At 34.8% G+C, this 23,316-nt stretch overlaps 1 protein-coding gene and 1 pseudogene across 4 annotated transcripts in view; one reads left to right on the top strand and one right to left on the bottom strand.

Annotated features, from left to right (window-relative positions):
• VPS13C (vacuolar protein sorting 13 homolog C) overlaps positions 1-23,316 on the bottom strand; it is a 182,107-nt gene that overhangs the window by 119,290 nt on the left and 39,501 nt on the right. For all 4 annotated transcript variants that reach the window (XM_028099926.2, XM_028099927.2, XM_028099928.2 and 1 more), the window contains exons 12-22: positions 22,513-22,619; positions 21,577-21,748; positions 20,368-20,430; positions 9,802-9,931; positions 9,153-9,247; positions 6,773-6,915; positions 5,763-5,955; positions 4,560-4,674; positions 3,814-3,950; positions 2,752-2,875; positions 743-860 (exon numbers count right to left, since the gene is read on the bottom strand). In XM_028099926.2, coding sequence (XP_027955727.1) covers positions 743-860; positions 2,752-2,875; positions 3,814-3,950; positions 4,560-4,674; positions 5,763-5,955; positions 6,773-6,915; positions 9,153-9,247; positions 9,802-9,931; positions 20,368-20,430; positions 21,577-21,748; positions 22,513-22,619 — 1,397 coding nt within the window. The remainder of the gene's footprint in view (positions 1-742; positions 861-2,751; positions 2,876-3,813; positions 3,951-4,559; positions 4,675-5,762; positions 5,956-6,772; positions 6,916-9,152; positions 9,248-9,801; positions 9,932-20,367; positions 20,431-21,576; positions 21,749-22,512; positions 22,620-23,316) is intronic.
• On the top strand, positions 12,441-12,990 carry LOC114206282 (small ribosomal subunit protein eS10 pseudogene; annotated as a pseudogene).

A 23,316-nucleotide genomic window follows, 5' to 3' on the forward strand; every position in this document is an offset into this window, starting at 1 on the left:
GTCACCCATTTAACCCACCTCCCCCACCTACCTCCAACTCCAGCATCTCTCAGTTCTCTATAGTTGAGGCTGTTTTCTTCTTTGCCTCTCTTTTTCTTCCCCCTACATTCATCTGTTCTGTTTCTTAAATTCCACATATGAGAGAAATCATATGGTATTTGTCTTTCTCTGACTTATTTTGCTTAGCATAACAATCTCTAGCTCCATCCACATCGCTGATTTTTGAAGATTTTATTTTATTGATATTGAATTGATGGATTTGATCCATTCAAAAACACAGATAACCAACTATTACACAATATAAAATTCCAAATACTTCTGAAATAAGAGAGGGGATACATAATTCAAATAAACATTTTCTTAAAAATGTGTTTCTGCTATAAGATCATTTTTTCTGTCCTTCACAAATCTAGTTCTTTAATTGGAGGGTGAGACGAACCATGAGAGACTATGGACTCTGAGAAACAAACCGAGGGTTCTAGAGGAGAGGGCGGTGGGGGGTGGGTTAGCCTGGTGATGGGTATTAAAGAGGGCGCATACTGAATGGAGCACTGGGTGTTATGCACAAACAATGAATCATGGAACACTACATCAAAAACTAATGATGTAATGTATGGTGATTAACATAATATAAATAAATAAATAAATAAATAAATAATAAATAAATAAATAAATAGAATCCAGTAACTGATACAGATACATTTCGCCTTGTTAATTTTATAATATAAAAGAAATACATTACCTGGCCATTCTAATGTCTTTTTCTACCATTGCCTTGGCCAACTCAACATGAATATCCATGGGTTGCAATATATGCATAGTTGATGGATGCTGAAATCGACACTTTTTCCAGTCTTCCTCTTTAAAAAAATTTTTAAATTAGTTTTTCAGACATTCTGTGAAAAATTACTCTAATAGAAGACAGCAAACATATTCAATAAATACTAATTTTTATTTCTTTCAGCATATGTAAATGACCTTTATTTTTTAAAATAAGATTGACAAAAAAATAAGATTGACGGTTAATATCGTAACTGTTTATTTTAAAATGTTTTCTAGTTAGCACTAACAGTTCATAATAAGTGGGCACTTTTCCCCACTTAATTACTAAACAATTCCCATTGGATTATTACTGCTCTATGAATACTAAAATAATTTGCTATAATAAATTATACAGTCCACATCAGAGAAAAAAATTAAAATTCACCCATGCTCTAAAAATGAGGGTTATTAATGACAAGGAATTTCAGTGTCTATTTTTTCCCATGTCTACTCTAACCCCATTTGACATTCTTTAGCCTCATCCTGGGTCCATCACGTCTAGGCTATCAATCTGGCTTACGTCTCTAAAGACTATGAAGTGATTCACAAGTACTGACAAAGGATAGTCTATAGTAGGGAATAAAAACATAAAGGAAAAAAATCAGTGGGAAAGAAATAGTTTTATATACAAACATGTTTATAAGCATTAGTGCATATGTGATGGGGGGACAGAACAATCAAAACGGCCTACAACAGATTAAAATAAACAATGATACAAAAACAAAAAATTAATAAAATAAGACCAACAGGAGTCAAAAAATGTGATATAAAAATAATTGTAAATATTTATTTGGAGGATGTTTATATAACATCTTGCATTTTAAAGCCAATAGGAAAAAAAAAATAGAGGACTTTATTGCCCTGATTCTGGAATCAGTGATCAAGGTAGGTGGTTGCAGTAAAAAAAGGGAAAAAAAAATAGAAAATGACAGAGGACAAAAAGAGGTTTCTGGGGTTCCTTAGAGAAATTACACTAGTTTAGCACATAATTCTAAAACAAAAATGAGTTTTATTAAGATTTTATCATAAAAAAGTATAATAATCACTTTCCTCCAAAAAAAAAAAAGTTCCAAAGTCAGACTTTCCAACAGAATCCTACACAGACCTTAAGTGATGGCAATCACTGAACATCTTTTATCACTTATAACTCAAACAATTATTATTAAGTACATATGAAAGAAAAGGCCGTTTTAATGGTCTGTGTAAAATGGTCTGTGTAAAAGTACTTCCCTCCAAGGAATTAATACATAAAGCATTATGTATTTACATTTTAATAAATCTCTTCATTCCTACTAGAGTATATACTCTGTGCATAGAGTTACTTTCTTTCTTCCAATGACCTACCACAAAGTGCTAAATTCAAGGATATTTAGCAAATAATTATTGCTTTTAGAAACTAAACAAGTATAGAGAACCAGCGTTCTTTACTTAAGCAAACACCATAACTTTTGGAAAATAATTAATTACCTTTAGGGTTTTAAGACTATATCCATACTTGTCAGATATCTACAAAAGTAGGTTATAATACTACTGAAATAATGACTAGGCTAATACAGTCAAAATATTTAAAAATAAAGTAACAAGGGAAGACAACACTGAGACATCCCAAAAGCACCGAGACAGAAAAACTTAAGCCAATAGCAACTCCTATTTTTGTGTTCTGGGCAGTTTCATAGTCACATCACAACAAAATAGGTAATGACTGGACCTAGATTCAAACGGTGCTAAGTACCTGAAGATGAATAGGCATATTTCTATCTCTATTTCTACCTGTGGCAATGATTTGCACTGATGGGCTCCAATTTGGTTTTCTTAAGTGACCAACAGGATATGTGTTCAAAACATTGTCAGGGTTGATATACATGCACACATATTTACCTAAGCTATTCAACATAATTTCAAGATCCTAAAAATTGAGCAAAAGCTTACCTGCTCTTGCAAAGAGTAACTGCACACTTTTTATTTCAACATCAAACTTGTCATATGCTTTATCCATTATTTCTTCCAGAGATGAATTATTAGTCTTCTGCAAACCTTGATCTTTACTGTTAAGCTAAAATGGACAAAAACTTCAATTTTCTTAACAGAAAAATATATTAATATTTTTGTTGTGTTTTCTTAAAACCTAACTAAAATGAAAACACTGTCCTTAGTGAGTTCACGTTCTGCTTAATTTTCTGACAATTTTTTCAAGTATTTTATTAGGAATATAATATTTCAGTATACATCTTTAATATGTTTGGGTACTAGGTGCTCAGCATATTTGTATTAATTAGAAGATCAGTTACACAGCTGTCTACCTCAACGAATCTGTCTAGACATGCAACTCTTCCTAGCTCTCAGCAGTTATTGCAACTCATGGCTCAGCACCCCTACAACCTAACCTCTTCACCATGAAATCACAGGTTTTGTTCCTTCTTCTTCTCATTACATCACCTGAATAAACAGGCCATTAGAATTCAGCTTCAACCTCCACTTCCTTTTCCCTCTTCCCAAAGGAAGCAAGGATCCATTCGGGACTATATTTTTTGAAATCTTCACTTTTTCTCAGATGCTTGGATTTCTAATGGGTTCAACACCCAAAACCTTAGCATTCTCTTACTCAATTTAATTGCTGACAGTGGTATAACAAGTATATTAATATGTGTATAATTTCCTATCGTCAAAATAAGTAAATTAACAAATAACACTGTGCAATTAAACTCTGGACATCTAGGAGTACTTCTCTACAACTAGAAAAATACAGCAGTAATCCAGTCCTCAATATCAAATCATCTACCATTCCAGAAAATTTTAGGGGTTTTCCATGTTTTTTTTAATAGCCATAAAATATAGATAAAATACTCAATCTAAGCTAGTCTTGACAAAATACTAAGAAGAAATAAGTCTAAGTTTAATTTAAGTAAACTCTGAGGGAAAAACAGCAAACTGTCAGATAGCTAGCTTCCAACCTGAGCAAAAATGGGCAGGAAGAAATGGATATACACCTACCTGAAATGTACCAAAGTCTAAAATGAGAAGATCTGACTTTTCATGGTGGAAACCTGTCTGTGGAAGTATTAGATAAGAAGGCTTCAGATTTATCCTTAAATCAAGGACTTTTCGAGTTTCAATAATGTGTGTAAGTCCTAAAAGAAATAATAAAAGATTAGATGGTCAAGTTGACATATGTAAATATATTATTAACAATAAGAATATGAGTATCACTTGAAAAGTATTATGGAGGAGCATCAGTTCTCACAGACTATCCTCAAAATTAAGCATCTAAGGTGAAACCGCATATGGTCAATGGGAGACAATCGTATCATTACAGTACAGTAAACCCAACATAGCTAGTATTTTATCCAGAGAGAGAAAAATTCATTTCTTTTTTTGAACACTTTTTTTAAATTATTTATTTGACAGAGAGAGACACAGCCAGAGAGGGAACACAAGCAGGGGGAGTGGGAGAGGGAGAAGCAGGCTTCCTGCCGAGCAGGGAGCCCAATGCGGGGCTTGATCCCAGTACCCTGGGATCATGACCCCAGCCGAAGGCAGACGCTTAAAGACTGAACCACCCAGGCGCCCCAAAATTCATCATTTCTTTAGTTAAGCAACCACATAAAGTACTTGGCTTGAGTTTAGAGACCATGCTGTATAAAAGTATGTTTCTTTAGAACCAGATTTACACACAAAGTTTTCATTAGAATAGATAAAATTTTGAATTTCATTGATGTTTATGCAGATAAGTTCTTTACCTGTAGTTGTTCTCTCTTTAATTTCTTCCAGCTTCATTAATGTAGCTGATGTTATTTGTTCAAGATCTAATCCTTTATTTGATTGAAAGAATTCAACCACTGCATTGATGGTTTTCTGTAAAGTAATTTAAAATATAAGCACGCTATACACAGTACTTTCCATATTATAAATTTTAAAGTTTCAGTTTAATTCTAAACAACTGTGGCTCCAAACTTAGGAGATACCTCCAAAGATACTCTGCCCTATTGCATCTCTCTCTGGTGGAAAAAAAAAATCTAAAAAAAGGAATAGCCCAAGTAAGCTTACTAGAGAGGCAACAAATGTGTGCATGTCATTAAGGTGACTTTGTATGTTCTAAGGTGTCATGTTGATATAGCAATGGACATTACTACTAAACTATACACTTAAAAATTGCCAAGATGGTAAAGTACATGTATTTTACCACAATTTAAATTTTTTTTAATTTAAAAAATTAAATTAAACCCTGCCTGTGACTACACTTCTAAACTGTAAAGTAAAAAAAAAGTCACGGTTCTCAACAACAGAGTAGGACGAACTTACAAGGGATGCAATGACTAGCGATCCTGTTGGCTAGCCTGAGATAAGTTAAGAGCATTTGAATAAAAGATGGAACCACAGATACAGAACTTGAGCCAGCATTTTCAATGACATCTAAAGTTAATGCTTTTTTTATATGAACAATATTTAAAATTCTTTTATTACTCGTAAAGCAATTTGAATTGGTCCAGATATTTAGGGGAAAGGGAAAATAAGCAAAACTGAACTGGAACAAGAAGTCAGTGTATAACTATTTGGGAGTAGTTGGTACAATAAACAGACTTTTTTTTTTAAAAGGTTTTATTTATTTGAGAGAAAGTAAGTGCACACAGGTGCACACACAAGTGGGGGTGGTAGGCAGACTGAACCACCCAGGCACTCCAACACAGACTTTTTGAATAGTATATTAGATTTTTTTTTTTTACTTTAACATAAGCATAGACAAGTACAATAGAAAAAAAATGACAGCATATGAAAAAGTAAAATTAACTGGTAAGCATGTACTGCTTTTAAAACAAGAAAAAAGTGTTAGTAAACTTAGTTGCTAAGTAAATAAATGTTAGGTATAAAAGGAAAAATAAGAACACCATATGTCAGAAGTATAAGATAGGTTTAATCAAGATTGACTTTCTCCTTGCACTTACAGCATCGTAGATGACCTCCACAGGCTGAGACTGAACAATCAGAGTCTGGTCAGCCGTGCTATTCTCTGGATTGGTTTCAAACTCGATTTTAAGCAAGGATGAGGTAGTATCACCAATGGAAGCCACGAGTGACGGTACAACACCCTGCTGTTTCAGACCTGTTATATACCAATGTTCTAATTTTGCTTCCACCCTACAATCCAGTGAGTAAATAAATAATATAATTAACATGCTGTGTAACATAATGGGTTAAAATATAAATTTTCCTTTTAAAAAAATTCCTTTGAGAGCCAGTACTATACCTACTACCCAAGGTAAAGTCCAAACTCCTTGGCCGGGCATTTAATTACCCATACAATCTGGGGTTTTGTTTTGGTTTTTGGCTCTTCTCATCTGCATGAGAAACCCGCTTTGGCCAACTCCTGAACACTACAGAAGTTCTGATGATCACTGTTACATGAATGTAAGCTACACTTCACTCAGGGAACTCAACCCTCTATTTCATGTCACCTGAAAACACCCTCATCCCTGCTTTTTCTTTCTACTCAGCTACCCTAAATCCCAATTCTTCTAACCCAAGTTATTCTCCTCTGCAGCTGAGCTTGTGTAGCATTAACCTCAAGGATTTCACTTTACACCATCTTCTCACCTACAGCTCTCTAATATGTTACATAATTCTTATATTATTAACTTTTTGGTTATCCTCTCTTAACATCTACAGCATAAACTTCTTAAAAACAGAAACTTAATGTTCCTATGCTAGCCTTCATAGTATCAAACTGATAAATTTAACAGTATCCAATAAATTTTTTAAAGGAAAGAACAGAGGGTAGAATAAATGATGAACTCCTCATACAGCTTTGTAACAAAACAAATTCAAATATAAAAAGACCATCTGACACACAAAAGGAAAAGAAACTAAAGAAGTTGTTTAATGCTAAATAACACTATTTTTTGGCCAAGTCATATCTAGAAATAAAAACTGAAATAATAAGCTTTTTAAAACTTACTTAAGTGCTTGTGCTCCTGGTCGCTGAGATATTTGGGTGCCCAGGTCAATTATCTGAATTTTCAATACTTCTGGGATATTTTTGTTTTCTCTTAATGTGACAGACGTGCTGACTAGTCTCAGTGTCATTATATGGGCAACATACTAAACAAAAAGATTGAATGAAAATAGTTATAGTTTAATTATTAGTTTCTTTAATAATTTCTTATTTAAATTTGTTGAATTATAAGGTGATCTAAATGTTCAAAAAGAACATTAGCAACTTCAATACAAAATTACAAAATTGTTCAAAAAGGACAACTACAAGAGATCCAAAATTCATTTCCCCTAGTTTTAGAGATAATAAAAATGAAACTTGATAAAATATTTTGTCACATAAAGACTCAATTCACCAACTTTCACTGAAGCAAACTAATTCAGACCAATCCTCTGGCTCAAAAACTGGACAAAATATAGAGAACATCTGCTTGATGTCTTCGAAGGGTTAAAAAAACACTGAGGAAAAAAAAAATCCTGACGAAAAAATAGGTCAAAACGAGGTAGAACAGAGAAGCAGGGAGTTGATTCTCATCAAAACGTAAAGGAAGACATTAAGAGAGGAAGATTCATAAAACAGAAAATTAACAAAATGGCAACAGTAAGTCCTTACCTAAATAATTACTTTAAAAGTAGGGAGATTAAATTTTCCAATAAAAAGATAAAGAATGGCAAAATGGATTTAAAAAAAAATAAGATCCAATGATATGCTGCCTACAAGAAAGACACTCACTTTAGCTTTAAGGACACACATAGACTAAAAGTGAAGGAATGGAAAAAGATACTTCAAGCAAATAGTAACTCTCCTCAAAAAGGGTAGCTATATTTAAATCAGAAGAAAATAAACTTTAAGTTAAATGTTGTCAAAAGAGACAAGAAGGTCATTATATAATGATAAAGAGATCAGTCAATCAAGAAAACATAAGATTTGTCAATACTTATGCACCCAACATTACAGTACCTAAATACATAAAGCAAATACTAACAGAACTAAAAAGAGAAATAAATGGCAATAGCTGGGGACTTCAATAACCCACTCTCAACAACAGATAGCTCATCCTAACAGAGAATCATAAAGAAACAGTGGATTTAAACACTGTAAGCCAAAGGGATCTAAGAGACATGCACAAAACATTCCACTCAACAGCAGCAGAATAAACATTCTTCTCAAGCCCACAGGAACATTTCCTAGGATAGATCATATATTAGGCAATGAAACAAGTCTCAAAAAATTCAAGAAGGTATCAATTATATCAAGTATCTTTCCCAACCACAATGGAATAAGATTTTAATAAGAGGAAAGCTACATAATTCACTAATATGTGGAAATTAAACAACACACACCCCTGAACAACCACTGTATCAAGAGTAGATCAAAAGGAAAATAAAAAAACAGCATGAGATAAACAAAAATGGAAACTCAATACATCAAAACTTATGGGATGCAGCAGAAGCATCTTCCTTCTAATAGGGAAGTTTATAGTGATAAATTCATACAAGAAAAAAGAAGGATCTCAAATAAACAACTTTACACCTCAAGGAACTAGAAAAAGAAGAACAAACTAAGCCCAAAGTTAAGGATTTTACTTATTTACTTTTCAGAGAGAGGAAGAGCACAAGCAGGGGAGTGGCAGGCAGAGGGAGAAGCAGGCTCCCCGCCGAGCAAGGAGCCCAATGCGGGACTCGATCCCAGGACCTGAGCCAAAGGCAGAAGCTTAACCAACTGAGCCTCCCAGGCATTCCAAAGCCCAAAGTTAGAAGAAGAAAGGACATTATAAAAATTAGAGAAGAACTAAATGAAATAGAGAATAAAAAACAATAGAAAAGATTAATAAAACCAAAAGTTGATTCTTTTAAAAACAAAACTGTCAAACCTTTAGCTAGACTAAGAAAAAAAGATGACACATGTGAATAAAATTATAAGTAAAAGAGGAGATATTACACCTGATACCACAGAAGTACAAAGGATCATAAGAGACTACTATGAACACCTATATACCAATAAATTAGACAACCTAGAAAAAAATGGATAAATTTCTAGAAATGGACAATCCACCAAGACTGAATCATGAAGAAATACAAAATCCGAACAGACCAATAACGAGTAGGTGATCGAGTCAGTAATCAGAAACCTCCCGACAAAGAAAACCTCAGGACCAGATAATGTCACTGGTAAATTCTATCAAACATTTAAAAAAGAATTTACTCCAATTCTTCTCACACATTCTTGTGAGAAAAAACAAATGATAACATTTTTATAAAAATCAATAACTCATTTAACCCAATTCAAGATAATACAGTAAAATGAAATAAAATATTTCTTAAACCACCTAAAAAATAATTACCTGCTTGGGTAAAGCTAAGTTGTGGGTGCTCTCACTATAACCAATAGCAGTGAAGAGCTTATCTTTTTCCTCTGGAGTCATAATGTCATCAATAGCTACAAAGCAAGGACAGTATTTTAAGAAATCAATTGCTTCAGTTTTACAGATACAATAAAAACAATCAAACCAAACTAACAAGTGCCCTAAAATCAATGCTAAAGCAAAAGCAGTAAGATATATATACTGTGTATACTAATATACTACTGTGCCTACTTAAAACAAACATCATGCATTTGCTTGCTTATGTCAAGAAAAGGCAAAGAGACACCATTAAGGGAATTCTGGTCTCACATAAGGATTTTAGAATTCCCTAAGTACGTTAAAAATTAAGTGAAACTTCTGATATCCATGTAAAAAGTAACAATAAGAAATGTCAGATGTTGACATTTCTGAATTCAAACTTATAAAATTTCACACAAATAATTTCCTCAGAAATATCAAAGTTTTAATTTAGTTAGATAAACCCAGACATGTTCCACCCTGAAATATTTGCTTATACCTTTACACTAATTTGCTTATAATAAACGTAAAAGTCCACTAACTGGCTAAAATAGAATTTATATATTTTTTACTTATCAGTGTACAATAAATTATCCGACTTGGAACTTACTTTCAGGAATCAAAGATTCTTCATCTTTTTTCTTAGACTCCTTCTTACCCCAAAACCCACTAAACCAGCCTCCACGTTTCTCGCCTGTGTCAGTAGACTTTTTCCTTAATTTTTGCCCAGATCGAATCACCTGAAAAGTAAACATTTTTAAATTTAATTGAAGAGTAAATGCCCTCTTCATTTTCAGGTATAGCCAGGTAAAAACAATGGTTAATTATTTTAACACTACGTTAACGCTAACGTTAAAAACGGTCAAGAAAGCCTTCTGAAATGGGGTTCAACATGATTTGGTTAATATAGTTCCACCATTAATTTACTTTACACACCTACTGATCAAATTTTGATGATGCTGCATTTTAACAGAAATACAGTAAAGGCTTTAAGTGAATTTTTTTGAGCAATATGTCTTCCAAATATTTAAGTTAACAGCCACTAAGACTGCAGATTTATAAAATGAAAAGTTCTCTATAAAGGAGATGCTTCCACACTCAGAAGTATTAGTTTAAAACAATCATATTTCAGAATTCATATACATTACTGGTTTGCTAACAATGGACATGGGAGAGGGGTCAAATATAAATAAAAACAGATAGTCCTTGAATCTCATTTCATTCTCTTCTCAATAAATCCTGGCTTGATTTTCTGCAACTCCTTGAAATACTAAAATATAGATGAATAACTAAAAAGCAGAAAACAGAGAATAAATAGAAGAAAGGTGATAAATAATTTGGATTCTATCTTCTCACTCCCTAAGTAAACTTTAATAATTTTCCCACTTAAATATTATAATATTTAAATTAGTAGTACCTTGGTAACCTATTGCAAGCCTCCCTGTGTAACAAAAGGTGAAATACTCCAAAAGAGAAGTTGAAAAAAAAGTTGAATTAGTAAAGAGAAGTTTAAACTAAGTTAAGTAAGTTCTCTTTATCTTTATTTATTTATTTTTAAAGATTTTATTTATTTGAGAGAGAGAGTACAAAAGAGAGCATAAGCAGGGGTTGGGGGGGAGGGACAGAGGGAGAAGCAGACTCCCCGCTGAGCAGGGAGCCCCACACAGGACTCGATCCCAGGACCCTGGGATCATGACCTGAGCCGAAGGCAGATGCTTAACCAACTGAGCCACCCAGGCGCCCAAGTAAGTTCTCTTCTTTAACAACGAGATGTTAAAAAGGGGAATAGGTATACATCTGTGAACAAAACTATCGAAGTTTTATCATTTATACTTTAGCCATAACTATCTTTTGTCAAGCTTACCAATCCATTTTCAGCAGTCAGAAATGTAATAAGAACTATATATCTGATCACTTTATATTCTATATGAAATAATATTTAAATAATATTTAACTTCTTTATTCTCTTGGCATAGAAGATTAGTGTACTTTTGTATATTTTTCAGAAGTAGAACTTAGACAATTTAACCTCTCTGTCTTACTTTGCTGATATAAGCTGAAGAAAATAGTACTTTCCTCAGAATTGACGGTACCCAGCAAATTAGATCAAGAAAATGTTAGCTACCAATTTCATTCCTGTTACTAAACTTTTTACTTTAAAATGTTCATGAACACAAAGCCTCAGCAAAAGCAAATCAATTCTTAGTCACCAATATCTTGAATTCTTGTCAGACATAGGCATAATATTGTTAATCCAAGCGCTTACTGTGTTTCTCTTTTGCTTTGAGATATTTTTTGAGTGGAACTAACCCCATCGTGTCCATTAACAACAGAAGTTGTAAGGGCTGAAATGTTAATGAGAAGAGGCACTTGAAATAAGAAACAAAATAAAAAATAATAAAATCTGAAAGTAGCTTCAAAAAATTTCAAATGTATCATTTAGATACAGTCTACATAATTCAAGAGTAGGTATGAATCTTTAGGACAAAGAAATCATGCAACATATGAAAAGGGCTCTTCCTTTCAAAAATAAAAGTAGTGATGAAAGAGCACTATTACACCATTGACAATTGAGCAGGAGACTAGAGTAGTGCCTGAGAATGTAAAGAATAAGCATGGGGAAAATGTGCTATTTTTGTCACAAGCCAGAGATAAGTGCATATGTTCAGGCCCTGTTTGAATTTGCAAACTGAAAGTGAATGACAAATCAGTTACTGTGGATATCATAGCTCAGTGGTGTTCAATCCTTAATGCACTTAAGAATCATCAGGAAGCTTTAACAAAAACAAAAACGAAAAACAACAGCAATGCCCAAGCCCCACCACATACAATTAATCAAATCCTAAGAAGTGGACTCTAGGCATCATTTTTTTAAAAAATTCCCTATGGATCCTAATGTGCAGCAGGATTCAGAACCAACGAGGTAACTACCTAAGAGTTTCCTCAACAACAGCAGAGATCATCAAGCAGGGAGCAGATGAAACTGAGCTATTTCAGAAAAGGCACCCAATTAAATGTATATCATCTGGGTTTTTAAGCTTTAAAGAGTCTATCAACAATCTTTTAGGGAAAATGCAACCAGAGCCTGCAAGCTTAAACTTGTCTTATATACTGGACTTAATAAATAGATGGATTTATGAACAGTTCCCTATAAATCTAAATACAGGAACAGCTGTACAGTGTTTGATATTTTATTAAAATCTTTTTAACTGAGCCCCAGCCCTGGACGTAGCAGCTGCTGAAACGCTGATGCTCAAGAAGAACCAAATTGCCATTTATGAACTCCTTTTCAAGGAGAGAGTGATGGTGGCCAAGAAGGATGTCCACATGCCCAAACACCCTGAGCTGGCAGACAAGAATGTGCCCAACCTTCATGTCATGAAGGCCATACAGTCTCTCAAAGCATGAGGCTACGTAAAGGAACAGTTTGCCTGGAGACATTCTACTGGTACCTTACCAATGAGGGCATCCAGTATCTCCGTGATTACCTCCACCTGCCCCCTGAGATTGTGCCTGCCGCTCTGTGCCACAGCTGCCCTGAGACTGGCCGACCACGGCCCAAAGGTCTGGAGGGAGAGTGACCTGCAAGACTCACATGAGTGGAAGCTGACAGAGACACCTACATGCGAAGCGCTGTGCCCCCTGGTGCCAACAAGAAAGCTGAGGCCGGGTCTGGGTCAGCAACTGAGTTCCAGTTTAGAGGCGGATTTGGTCGTGGACGTGGTCAGCCACCTCAGTAAAGTTGGAGATGTTTTGTGTTGAATAAATTTGTAGCCAGAAAAAAATTTAAAAAAAAAAATCTTTTTAACTAAACCGGGGTGCCTGGATGGCTCAATGGGTAGAACATGTGACTCTTGATGTCAGGGTCGTGAGTTTAAGCCCCACATTGGGCACAGAGATTACTTAAAACAAAAACTGTTGGGGCACCCTGGTGGCTCAGTTGGTTAAGCATTGGATCTTGATATCAGCCCAGGTCTTGCTCTCAGGGTTGTGAGTTCAAGCCCCACGCAGTGATCCACGCTGGGCATGGAGCCTACTTTTAAAAAGAGAATTCTAGGTTTAGTTAAGAGGTTTTTTAAACATTTTAAAAATTAAAAGAATTTTTTTTTAATTTTTTAAGTAGGCTCCACCCCCTGCGTGGAGCACACACAGCCTGGGGCCTGAACTCACAACCCTGAGAGCAAGATCCAACGGTTAACCAACTGAGCCACAGGGGGTGCCCCTAAACATGATTTTTAAAAGAGCAAGCACGAAATTTTTTTGTTACCATCTTTTTTACCAAATATAAAAAATTTACTTTTTGGTAATATACAACATACATTTTTAAACTTTAAGGGAAACATTTTTACTTTGAAAAATAAATTAAGTTAATCATTGAGGAACTTAAAAAATAATGTTGATAAGAGACATTAAGATAACGTAGTTGACCAATGCAACATTCAACTTTCCCCCTCCCAAAGATCTATTTAAATCCCTAAAAAGTGTTATATGCAAACAATGAATCATGGAACACTACATCAAAAACTAATTATGTACTATATGGTAACTAACATAACATAATAAAAAATAAAATTTTTTTAATATTTAAAAAGATAAAGCCACTATTAGCACTGTAATCTTTGTAAAGCTTTGTAAATCTTTGACCAGCATGTCACAGACTTTGAGGGATTTTAAAATAAACTGAAAAATTTAAAAAGACTTAAAGAGACAAGACAGAGTGAATTAATTAGAAAGCACACAAATAAAAATACTAATTTCAGTGATAATAACTATGAATAGAGCAACAAAATAAAAAATACTGGGAAAAAAACTTTCCTATATGTTGACAATTATCACTTAAAAAATACATTTAAAAATGAGAGGTGATCTACAACTATACACACACAATGTACCAGCATCTAATCCTTGGTTTTAATATTATAATTATGTCGGATATAACCATTAGGGGAAACTGAGGGGAGGGTACACAAGGACCTCTGTGAGTTATCTCGGCTTTACTGCCTATGAATCTATAATTATTTCAAAGTAAAATATATCTATATAAGACCAAAAATAAATTTTAAAATATATATGACCTAATATAAAGAGAGATACAGAATCATTTCACGTTAATACCATCTCTGTTGTCTTCACTTCCTTCCCAGTTCAGCTAAGAGTATATGGCAAATAACTTCAGCCAATTCCTGCCTGTCTTTTAAATTCTGTGACCCTGTGGATTTTCCTTTACAATAAAAAAACTTCAGCCTTGGAGGAATCTAAGTATCTTTTCTTCATGTATATCCATCCCTTTGTCTATAGCATCCAATAATAAATCCTCTTTTGTCAATTTTTAAGCAACTGGTAACTGGTATTAAGAACACCCAATTAGGGGCATCAGTTAAGTGTCCAACTCTTGCTTTCAGCTCAGGTCATGATCTCAGTGTCCTGAGACTGAGCCCCATGTTGGGCTCCACACTGGGCATGGAGCCTGCTTAAGATTCTGTCTCTCTCTCTCTCTCCCTCTGCCTCTCCCCCGCCCCGTCCCCCACTTGTACTTTCTCTTTCAAAAAAAATTTTTTAAAAGAACATCCAATGGAAGTCAAGCAACTTAATTTAGAAAGGATTGAAATGATCTGTTCCTCTGGCATATCATTCCTTTAATTCATAGAAACAAGCCCCAGCAGTAGCTAATACCTTCTAAAATACTCATACACCCTGATCCAAAAACTGCACCTTGAGGAACTTGCCCTTAAGAAAACAAGAGATGTGGGGCACCTGGGTGGCCGAGTTGTTAAGCATTTGCCTTCGGTTCAGGTCATGATCCCAGGGTCCTGGGATGGAGCCCCACTGCTTCTCCCTCTCCCCCTTCCCCCTGCTGTGTTCCCTCTCTCACTGTGTCTCTCTCTGTCAAATTAAAAAAAAAAAAAAAGAGATGTTTGAGAAAGCATGTAGACAAGGCTGTTCATTGCAGTGTCATTTATAATTAAATATAACCAGTGGGAAATAGGGAAGCAAATTCTGATATATGCACAGAATGGAATACCAATTCAGCTATTTAAAATGTTGGATAAATTATTCTATTGGCATAAAAATGAAACACTAATAAATTTTTAAAAGAAATAAAAAGCAAGTTATAAAACCTTTTCTTGACTCCACATTCCCCACCATTTACCACTCCATCTACCTGTTCTCCCCTTACATCCACTCTCTCTCACTCCTATCAAGTTTCTACCCACATTCTTCTATAAACATTGCTTTTTAAATGATTTCCTGATTGCTAAATCCAACAATGAACTTTCAGTTCCATGGTGACATAAGCCCTCTATAGCCCATCCTTCATGCTGATGACTAAAAATTCTGAAAATATAAAAATCATCTACAACAGGGACGCCTGGGTGGCTCAGTTGGTTAAGCGTCTGCCTTCGGCTCAGGTCATGATCCCACGGCCCTGGGATCGAGTCCCTCATCAGGTTCCTTGCTCAGCGAGGAGTCTGCTTCTCCCTCAGCCTGCTGCTCCCCCTACTTGTGCTCTCTCTCTGACAAATAAACAGATAAAATCTTAAAAAAAAAAAAAAAAAACCATCTACAACAGACTCTGAAAAGCAAAGTGGGCAAATGCAGGAAAGGAGTCAAAACTTGGAGAAGTGACCTTCACCAGAGTGAGTTTCCCATGTTTTTTTTTCCCCCACATGTTCTCCCTACCCTCTTACACCCCATAACTTTTCCCTCCTATTCTTGCCCTTGAGCAGTCTCCTTCCTTTTAGCATGGACATGACCTATGGCCTGTTTCTAACCAACAGAATATGGCAAAAGTGACGAGATGTATGTGATTATGTGCATGAAAACTGTACCAGCTGTCTTGCTGCAGTCTCTCTCTCCCTTTGAAAAACCAAGCTGCCATGTTGTGGGCTGTCTATGTCTGGAGGCCCATCTGGCAAGGAAATGAAATGAAATTTAGGAGCTAAGCACAGCCTCTGGCCAAAAGCCAGCAGGAAACTGTTGTTCTCCATCCCACAGGCACAAGGAGCTAAAATCTGCCAACAAAAGTAGATCCTTCATCAGTGACACTCCAGATGAAACCACAGTCCCAGCCAACATCTTGATGGTAATATTTTGAGACCTTAAGCAGAGAACTCATGTAAGCCATACCTGGACTTCTGACCCACAGAAACTCTGAGATAATAAATATGTATTGCTTTAAGCCACTGAGTTTATCATGCAGCTAGAGAAATCTACTTCACATGGCTGTACCCTGAGGCAGGCCTCAGTCATGGAACATTGCAGAGGCACAAGCAGCTGAACCCCTGAAAGAAACTCCAGTCTGGCCAAGGAATGAGAAAAATGGAGTCTGTGAAAACCAGCGGGGATGAAGGAAATGCTAGAGGGAGAAGAGTCAGAGAATGGGTTATCTCTTAATTCTGTGTATGAACCTGCATGAATTTCAGTCTAATACAAGCTTCCCATGTATAAAAGTAACCTAAATGAAAGTAGCAAAGGTTTAGAGACCTGAACTTAGATATGAACCCACCTGCACAAGTCTCCAACAAACTCCTGTATTACTCATGTGCAAAATGGACCTAAACCAACATACCAAAGGCAGAAAACATGGAATTGAGATTTGAACCATGATCCACAGAATGCAAAACATAACTAAAGATCAGAGCCTCACTAGGTTGTGTGCTAAGACAAAATAGCAACATTTTCCAGAAGATAAGAAGGACCCAGAGACTACATAATATTCACAATGCCTAGGATATAATCCAAGTTTACTTGACATGCAGTAAAAAAAAAAAAAAAAAAAAAAAAAAAAAGGATATGTGGTCCATTTTTAAGGGAAAAGACAATTAACAGATGTCAACAGTCAGATTACCTACATGGTGAAACCAGCAGAAAACCAATGTTATCTTTGTTCCATGATAGAAAGGGAAATACACTTGAAATTATTAAACAGATTGAATTTTCAGCAGAGAAACAGAAACTATAAAAAGGAACTCGATAGGAGTTTTTGACCTGAAAAACATTATCTGAAATAAAAACTAGGATGGGCTTGAAAATAAAATGGAGATGGAAAAGTATAAACTTGAAGGCATATCAACAGAAATTATCCAATTTAAAGAACAGAGAGTAAAAAGACTGATGAAGAAAATGAAACAAAGCCTCAGGAACTTGTGGTATGTCAAAAGGTCTCAAGTTTAAGTATATACGCATATATACGTATGTATAGACGTACACATTTGTGTGTATGTGTATGAAATTGGAGTCCGAGAAGGAAAGAAGAAAGAAATCTAGACCAGAAATTATTTGAACACAGGTTTGAATTACATAGGTGTACTTACACATGGACTTTTTTCAATAAATATATGTATAGTACTGTCAATATATTTTCTCTTCCTTATGATTTTAATAACATTTTTTTACTAGCTTACTTTATTATAAGAATATAGTATATAATACATATAACATAAAAGTATGTATTAATCAACTATTTAGAAGTACAGCTTCTGGTAAACAGTAGGCTGTTAGTGGTTAAGTTCTGGGGGAGTCTAAAGTTATATGCAGGTTTTTTACTATGCAGGGGCTCCCTAACCCCTACATTGTTCAAGGGTCAACTGTGTGTGTGTGGGGGGGGGTTACAAAATCAGAGTCCAAAAAAGAAAGAAGAAAGAAATTTGATCAAACATTATTTGAAGAGGGGTGCCTGGTTCAGTGAGTTAAGTGTCCAACTGTTGATTTCAGCTCAGGTCTTGATCTCAGGGTCCTGAGTTCAAGACCAGTGTTGGGCTCCATGCTGGAAATGGAGTCTACTTAGAAAAAAATTATTTGAAAAAATAATGGCTGAAACACCCCATATTTTGGTAAATCTAATAGCCAATTTTCAGTCCCCAGCTCAGCTGACCAATCATGTATCTGTCACAGTTGATCACTCCCTCTTGCTTGCAATTCTTTCTTCACTTGACTAAGGATATTACATTCACAGAGCTTCCCAACTACACCTCTGGCAACTCCTCCATGGTCACCTTTGTTCTCATCTCTCTGACCTCTAACAGAATACTTTGGGTCTTTGGAACACTTCTCCAGCTACTCTAATTTCTTAGGTGATCTCATTCCATGTCATGGGTTTAAATACCATCGATGTACTGATCCCTCCCAAGTTTATATATCTAGCACAGATTTTTCTTCTAAGCCATACATTCATGTATCTAACAACCTACGCCGTAGCTCCACATCATTGTCTAAAAGATAGCTAAAACTTAGTAAGTCCCAAACTGGATTCCTGATATCTCCATCTCACTCAAGCTTGTTCTATCCAGACTTCCCCATCTCATTTCATGAAAATTGCATCCTTCCAACTGCAACAGGCCAAAATCTTTAAAGTCATCTCCAACTCCTCTCTCTTACAACCCATATCTAATAAGTTGGGAAATACTAGCTCCATGTTCAAAAAACATCCAGAATATGACCCTTTCTCATCACCTCCATTGCAACTACTCTCAGCCAAGCTACCATTATCTCTACCTCAAATATTTTAGTAGCATCCTAACTGATCTCCCTATTTTCACCCTTGTTCTCCCTCTTAGAGTCTGTTTTCAAAAGAGCAGCCAGAGTGCATTTTAAAACTTAAGTGGATTATATCATTCCATTCTCAAAATGGCTTCCCAAAATCAGAGTAAAAGCCAAATTCACATAATTATAAGACCCTACAATCTGGCACCCTTCCCAACTCCCACAAGCACCCCTCCCGCTCCTCCACTATGTTACTGCTCTGACCTCATTAACCACCACTCTCTTCTCTCACCACTCTGTTAGTTCTGTGAATGAACCAGATATGCCCCCATCTCAAAACCTTTCAACTTGCTATATTCTTTCTGCCTGGTACATTTTTCCCTCAGATAGTTTTCTGGTGACTCCCTCACCTTCTTTAGGTGTTTGCTCAAATGTTTCCTTCTTCGTGAGGCTTTCCCTGACCATCCAATTTAAAACTGCAATCCTCACCATCCTCAATGCTAACCAGTGACATATTCCTTCTCTATATTCCTTTCTACTTTATTTTTATTTATGTTTTTCTTATCCTTTCTACTAGAATGTAAATAAGGAATTTTTGTCTGTTTGTTCACTTCCGTTTGCTAATGCAAACGATGATGATGATGATGAAGAAAATCACTTATTTAGTAATTATTATGTACCATGTACTCAATAGTCTAACTGTTTTACATGGATCATCATGCCCTCCTCACAGTAACCCTATGATGTTGGTACTATGAATCAATCCTATTATACAAATGAGGAAACTGAGAAACAGAGAGGTTAAATAGCCAGCCCAAGATCACACAAGTAGGCAAAGCTGATTCCAGAGTCCACACTCCTCACCATCATGCTAGTAAAATAGGCACTCAATGAGTACTTCCTAAGTAAATGAATGAACAGGTATGTGCTTTAACCCCATTTAAAAACATGAGCATGTGTTTGGATATCTATGAATATAAAAAAGACTAAAAGAACATACAAAAAGTATTAACAGTAGGTATCTTTAGTGTGAGATAATAGGTGTTTCTATTTTCTTTCTTTGTGTATCTCTCTTTCCTAACTTTTCTATCGTGAGTTGTACTGCACTTGTAATTGATTTTTTTAATTACCAAAAAAGTCTTGTTACAGAATAATAGGATTGACATGGAACAATGTGGACAAGGTAGGATATGCCAAGTGGCATAAATCAGCAAAAATTATGAAATATAAACTGATTCCAATTATGGGAAAAAAGAAGAGAAGGGAGAGAGGAGGAAGGGAAAGAGGAAGGAAGAGAAGGAAAAGGAAGCAAAGCAAAGAAAAAGTGAAAGGATGGGGGATAAAAAGCAAGTATCAGTTGGTACATATGCATGGGAGAAAAACTGGAAGACCGTATATCAAAATGTTAAGCGCAGCATTCTATGTTGCTACGATTACAGACAACTTTTATTTACTTTCTTTTTTGGGGGAGGTTCAGATTTTTTATAAAATTAAAAATTTTTTCCCTTCCATATTAGTGGGTTTTCTTTCCCTGATGTTCCAAGTTTTCTCCTGAGACTAAATGAAGGCATGGAAAATCAACCTTTATTGTTACTTGAACAACTCCCATGAAGCTTAAGATTTTTTGATCTCAAGTTTAAAGGAGTAGTATTAACATGCTTAAAACATAAAATCAGCTCATAAAAATAATTACCTCAACTTGTGCTTGTTGCCTTGCTAAAATTATGTTAAAAACATCTAGAGTCTTCTCCAAATCCTATAAAACAAAGAGATACTTGTAAACAAGAAAAATGGCATTAGATTAAAAAATATTTTATTCTAGAATTTCTAGGCTGATCCAGTCCATAAACAAACAGTAACTGTGATCTAATGAAAGGATAAGTATAAATGTGAATGTACACTTGGCTTTTATACTTTTAGTTTTTGCAATAAGGGAAATAAGTTTTCTAAGAAAGAAAATCCTCAATAAATACAATATAAAAATAAGAATTTAATGACACCATTATAGAAACAAGAATATTTAGGAGGGGGCCTTGTTTTAGGTATTATCCTTATGGTTCATACTGACTCACTCTTTTTCATACTATTTTATAACCACTGTACTAAAGGCACCATTATAAAACACAGAATTTAAAAATGCAAAATTCTACAAATCAACAACTAAGTTAAAGTAGAAACTGATCTGGGGAATTTATATAAAAATATGTAAGAATCTAACATGTATTGGGTGACCTGTGTATGAGGTAATTTATCTGCTATTTCATGCAATTCTCACAACTCTGTAAAACAGATACTGTTTCCATTTTATACATGAGAACATTAGACCTGAGATGCTGAGAAACTTGATGCTTTTTCTAATATATAATATTAGTGATTCTCATATATTTCAGAATAGGAATGCAATTAATTCTTTATATTATGAATTTGTGGCAGAAATGATTATATAATCAAGACCAGATGACATTAAGCAACTTATATATTGTGTGGTATTTTTCTATATTTCAAAAGGGGTTCCTATTTTGAGGAATAAGAGCTGTTTTTTATATATAATACTTTGAGCTCGTAAAAAAAGCCACTAACAAAATTAATAACAGACATCTAGCTAATAATAAACACATATATGAATAGCTCTGATATTGATTTTCAAAATATTATTATAAAAACCAACACATTTCTCCAAATAGTTACTAGTATTCTACTTTTATCTGATATTAGGATGGGAGGGAAAGATTTGTTTAAAGAAAAAACTGGAAAAAAAAAACTCTGTATTTTCCCATAAATTATCTCAAAAAGAGATCAGTTCTATTCTTTCTAAAATTATGTTTTAATTCAAATTAAATTTAGGAAAACTTAAAGGATGACTTAACAAAGAATAGTTTTCACCAACATATAGGAGATATACCTGAATTTGTTTCTGTATTTCTTCTGGGACTTTAGTCAGGGTTAGCTTGCTTTTGTAGGCACTTTTATAACACTTGAGCAACTCCCTGTGTTTTTTTATGTTACTCCATGACCACATCTGTGTATACCTTCTTATATGAACTTCAAGAACAGAATCAATTGCATATTTCCACCTGCAAATCAAATTTTGTTAATGCACATTTGAATACAAAGGTTTAAGAAGCAGCAGGAAAATGGCTTTTACTTTTTAGATCTACACTGTTACATTTCTTGTTCTTATTAACTGTTCTCCTGTAAGAGCCCAGTAATTAGGATTTCAATTCATTCCCCAGTACAATTCTCTGACTTAAACAGATTACAAAATGAGCAAATTACTCCAGTAAGAGGGTATGTCAAAGCAAAATAAAAAAGACACAAAATGACATGTTATGCAAAATTAATACTATCCCAATATGGTTTTAACATTGAGCCCACGTGGTGACTAAAGGGTACTAAGACCAAAAAATGATTAAAGTCTTAATGCTAAGTTGAGAATTCAGGAAAAAGCAAGATCACAAGAGAATGTGTTTATAAAAAGTAACAAAGACCTAATACAAAAGATATCCCTCTCATGTCTATAAAGGAAAAAAAAAAAGGCGCCTGAGTGGCTCAGTTGGTTAAGCAACTGCCTTCGGCTCAGGTCATGATCCTGGAGTCCCTGGATGAGTCCTGCATCGGGCTCCCTGCTCGGCAGGGAGTCTGCTTCTCCCTCTGACCCTCCCCCTTCTCATGTGCGCTCTCTCTCTCTCTCTGTCTCAAATAAATAAATAAAATGTTTTAAAAAAAAAAAAAGAAAGAAAAAAAAAGTGGCTTCATTACATGGCTTTAAAGGTCTCCTAAATCTGAGAGTTCCTAACTATATATTTCTCATTTAAAAAAAAAAAAGATTCTAACTTACCATCTTCGACCATTGGTATGAAGTGGTAAATAAGGCTTATATTTCCTGTAAGGGGCATTTCTAACCATATAATCCACTGATTCCAAAAGGTCAATCATACTTAAGTACTATTAAAACAAAAATACAGTTATATTTATTATATTGCACACACATGGGTAAACACCAAATTTTGTTATATTTTCAGTCTAGTAGAATTCTAACTTCCATGCACAATGAATATCATGGTTGCCTGTTAATATTATATTTCATCAAATTTAAGACGCCATCAATTACAAGTTGTAACATAATTTTTAAGTTCTACTACAAAAAGAAAAAAAAGTGCTGCCAAATAAACTGTCATACCATCAATAGTAATATACATCCTATTTTCAAATATGTTACAGTGTGCAATAAATGAACATCTTAGAAACAACAAAATACACTATCTGTAACTAGTGACTGGAACACGGTTGTTCCTAAAACTACATAGTTTCCACTGGACCATCATTTCAACATATGAACTGATTTGCAAACTGCTCCAGAAAATCATTACATAACCAAGCAAGATAAAGCTATTTAATTGCCCATCTTACCATCAAGTATAACTCTGCATGTACCTGGTAAATAGCTCAAACTGAGGGAAACAGACAGACAGACAGACACACACACACACACACACACACACACACACACACACACAACTCTGCATGTACCTGGTAAATAGCTCAAACTGAGGGAGACACACACACACACACACACACACACACACACACACACACACACACACACAGGACTGTAGATAAGATAAAGAAAGGGGCAAATCTA

This window comes from Eumetopias jubatus, unplaced genomic scaffold, assembly GCF_037043125.1.
Source record: "Eumetopias jubatus isolate StellerSeaLion01/CBP00866 unplaced genomic scaffold, mEumJub1_p1.0 scaffold_7, whole genome shotgun sequence".
Lineage (NCBI taxonomy): Eukaryota > Metazoa > Chordata > Mammalia > Carnivora > Otariidae > Eumetopias > Eumetopias jubatus.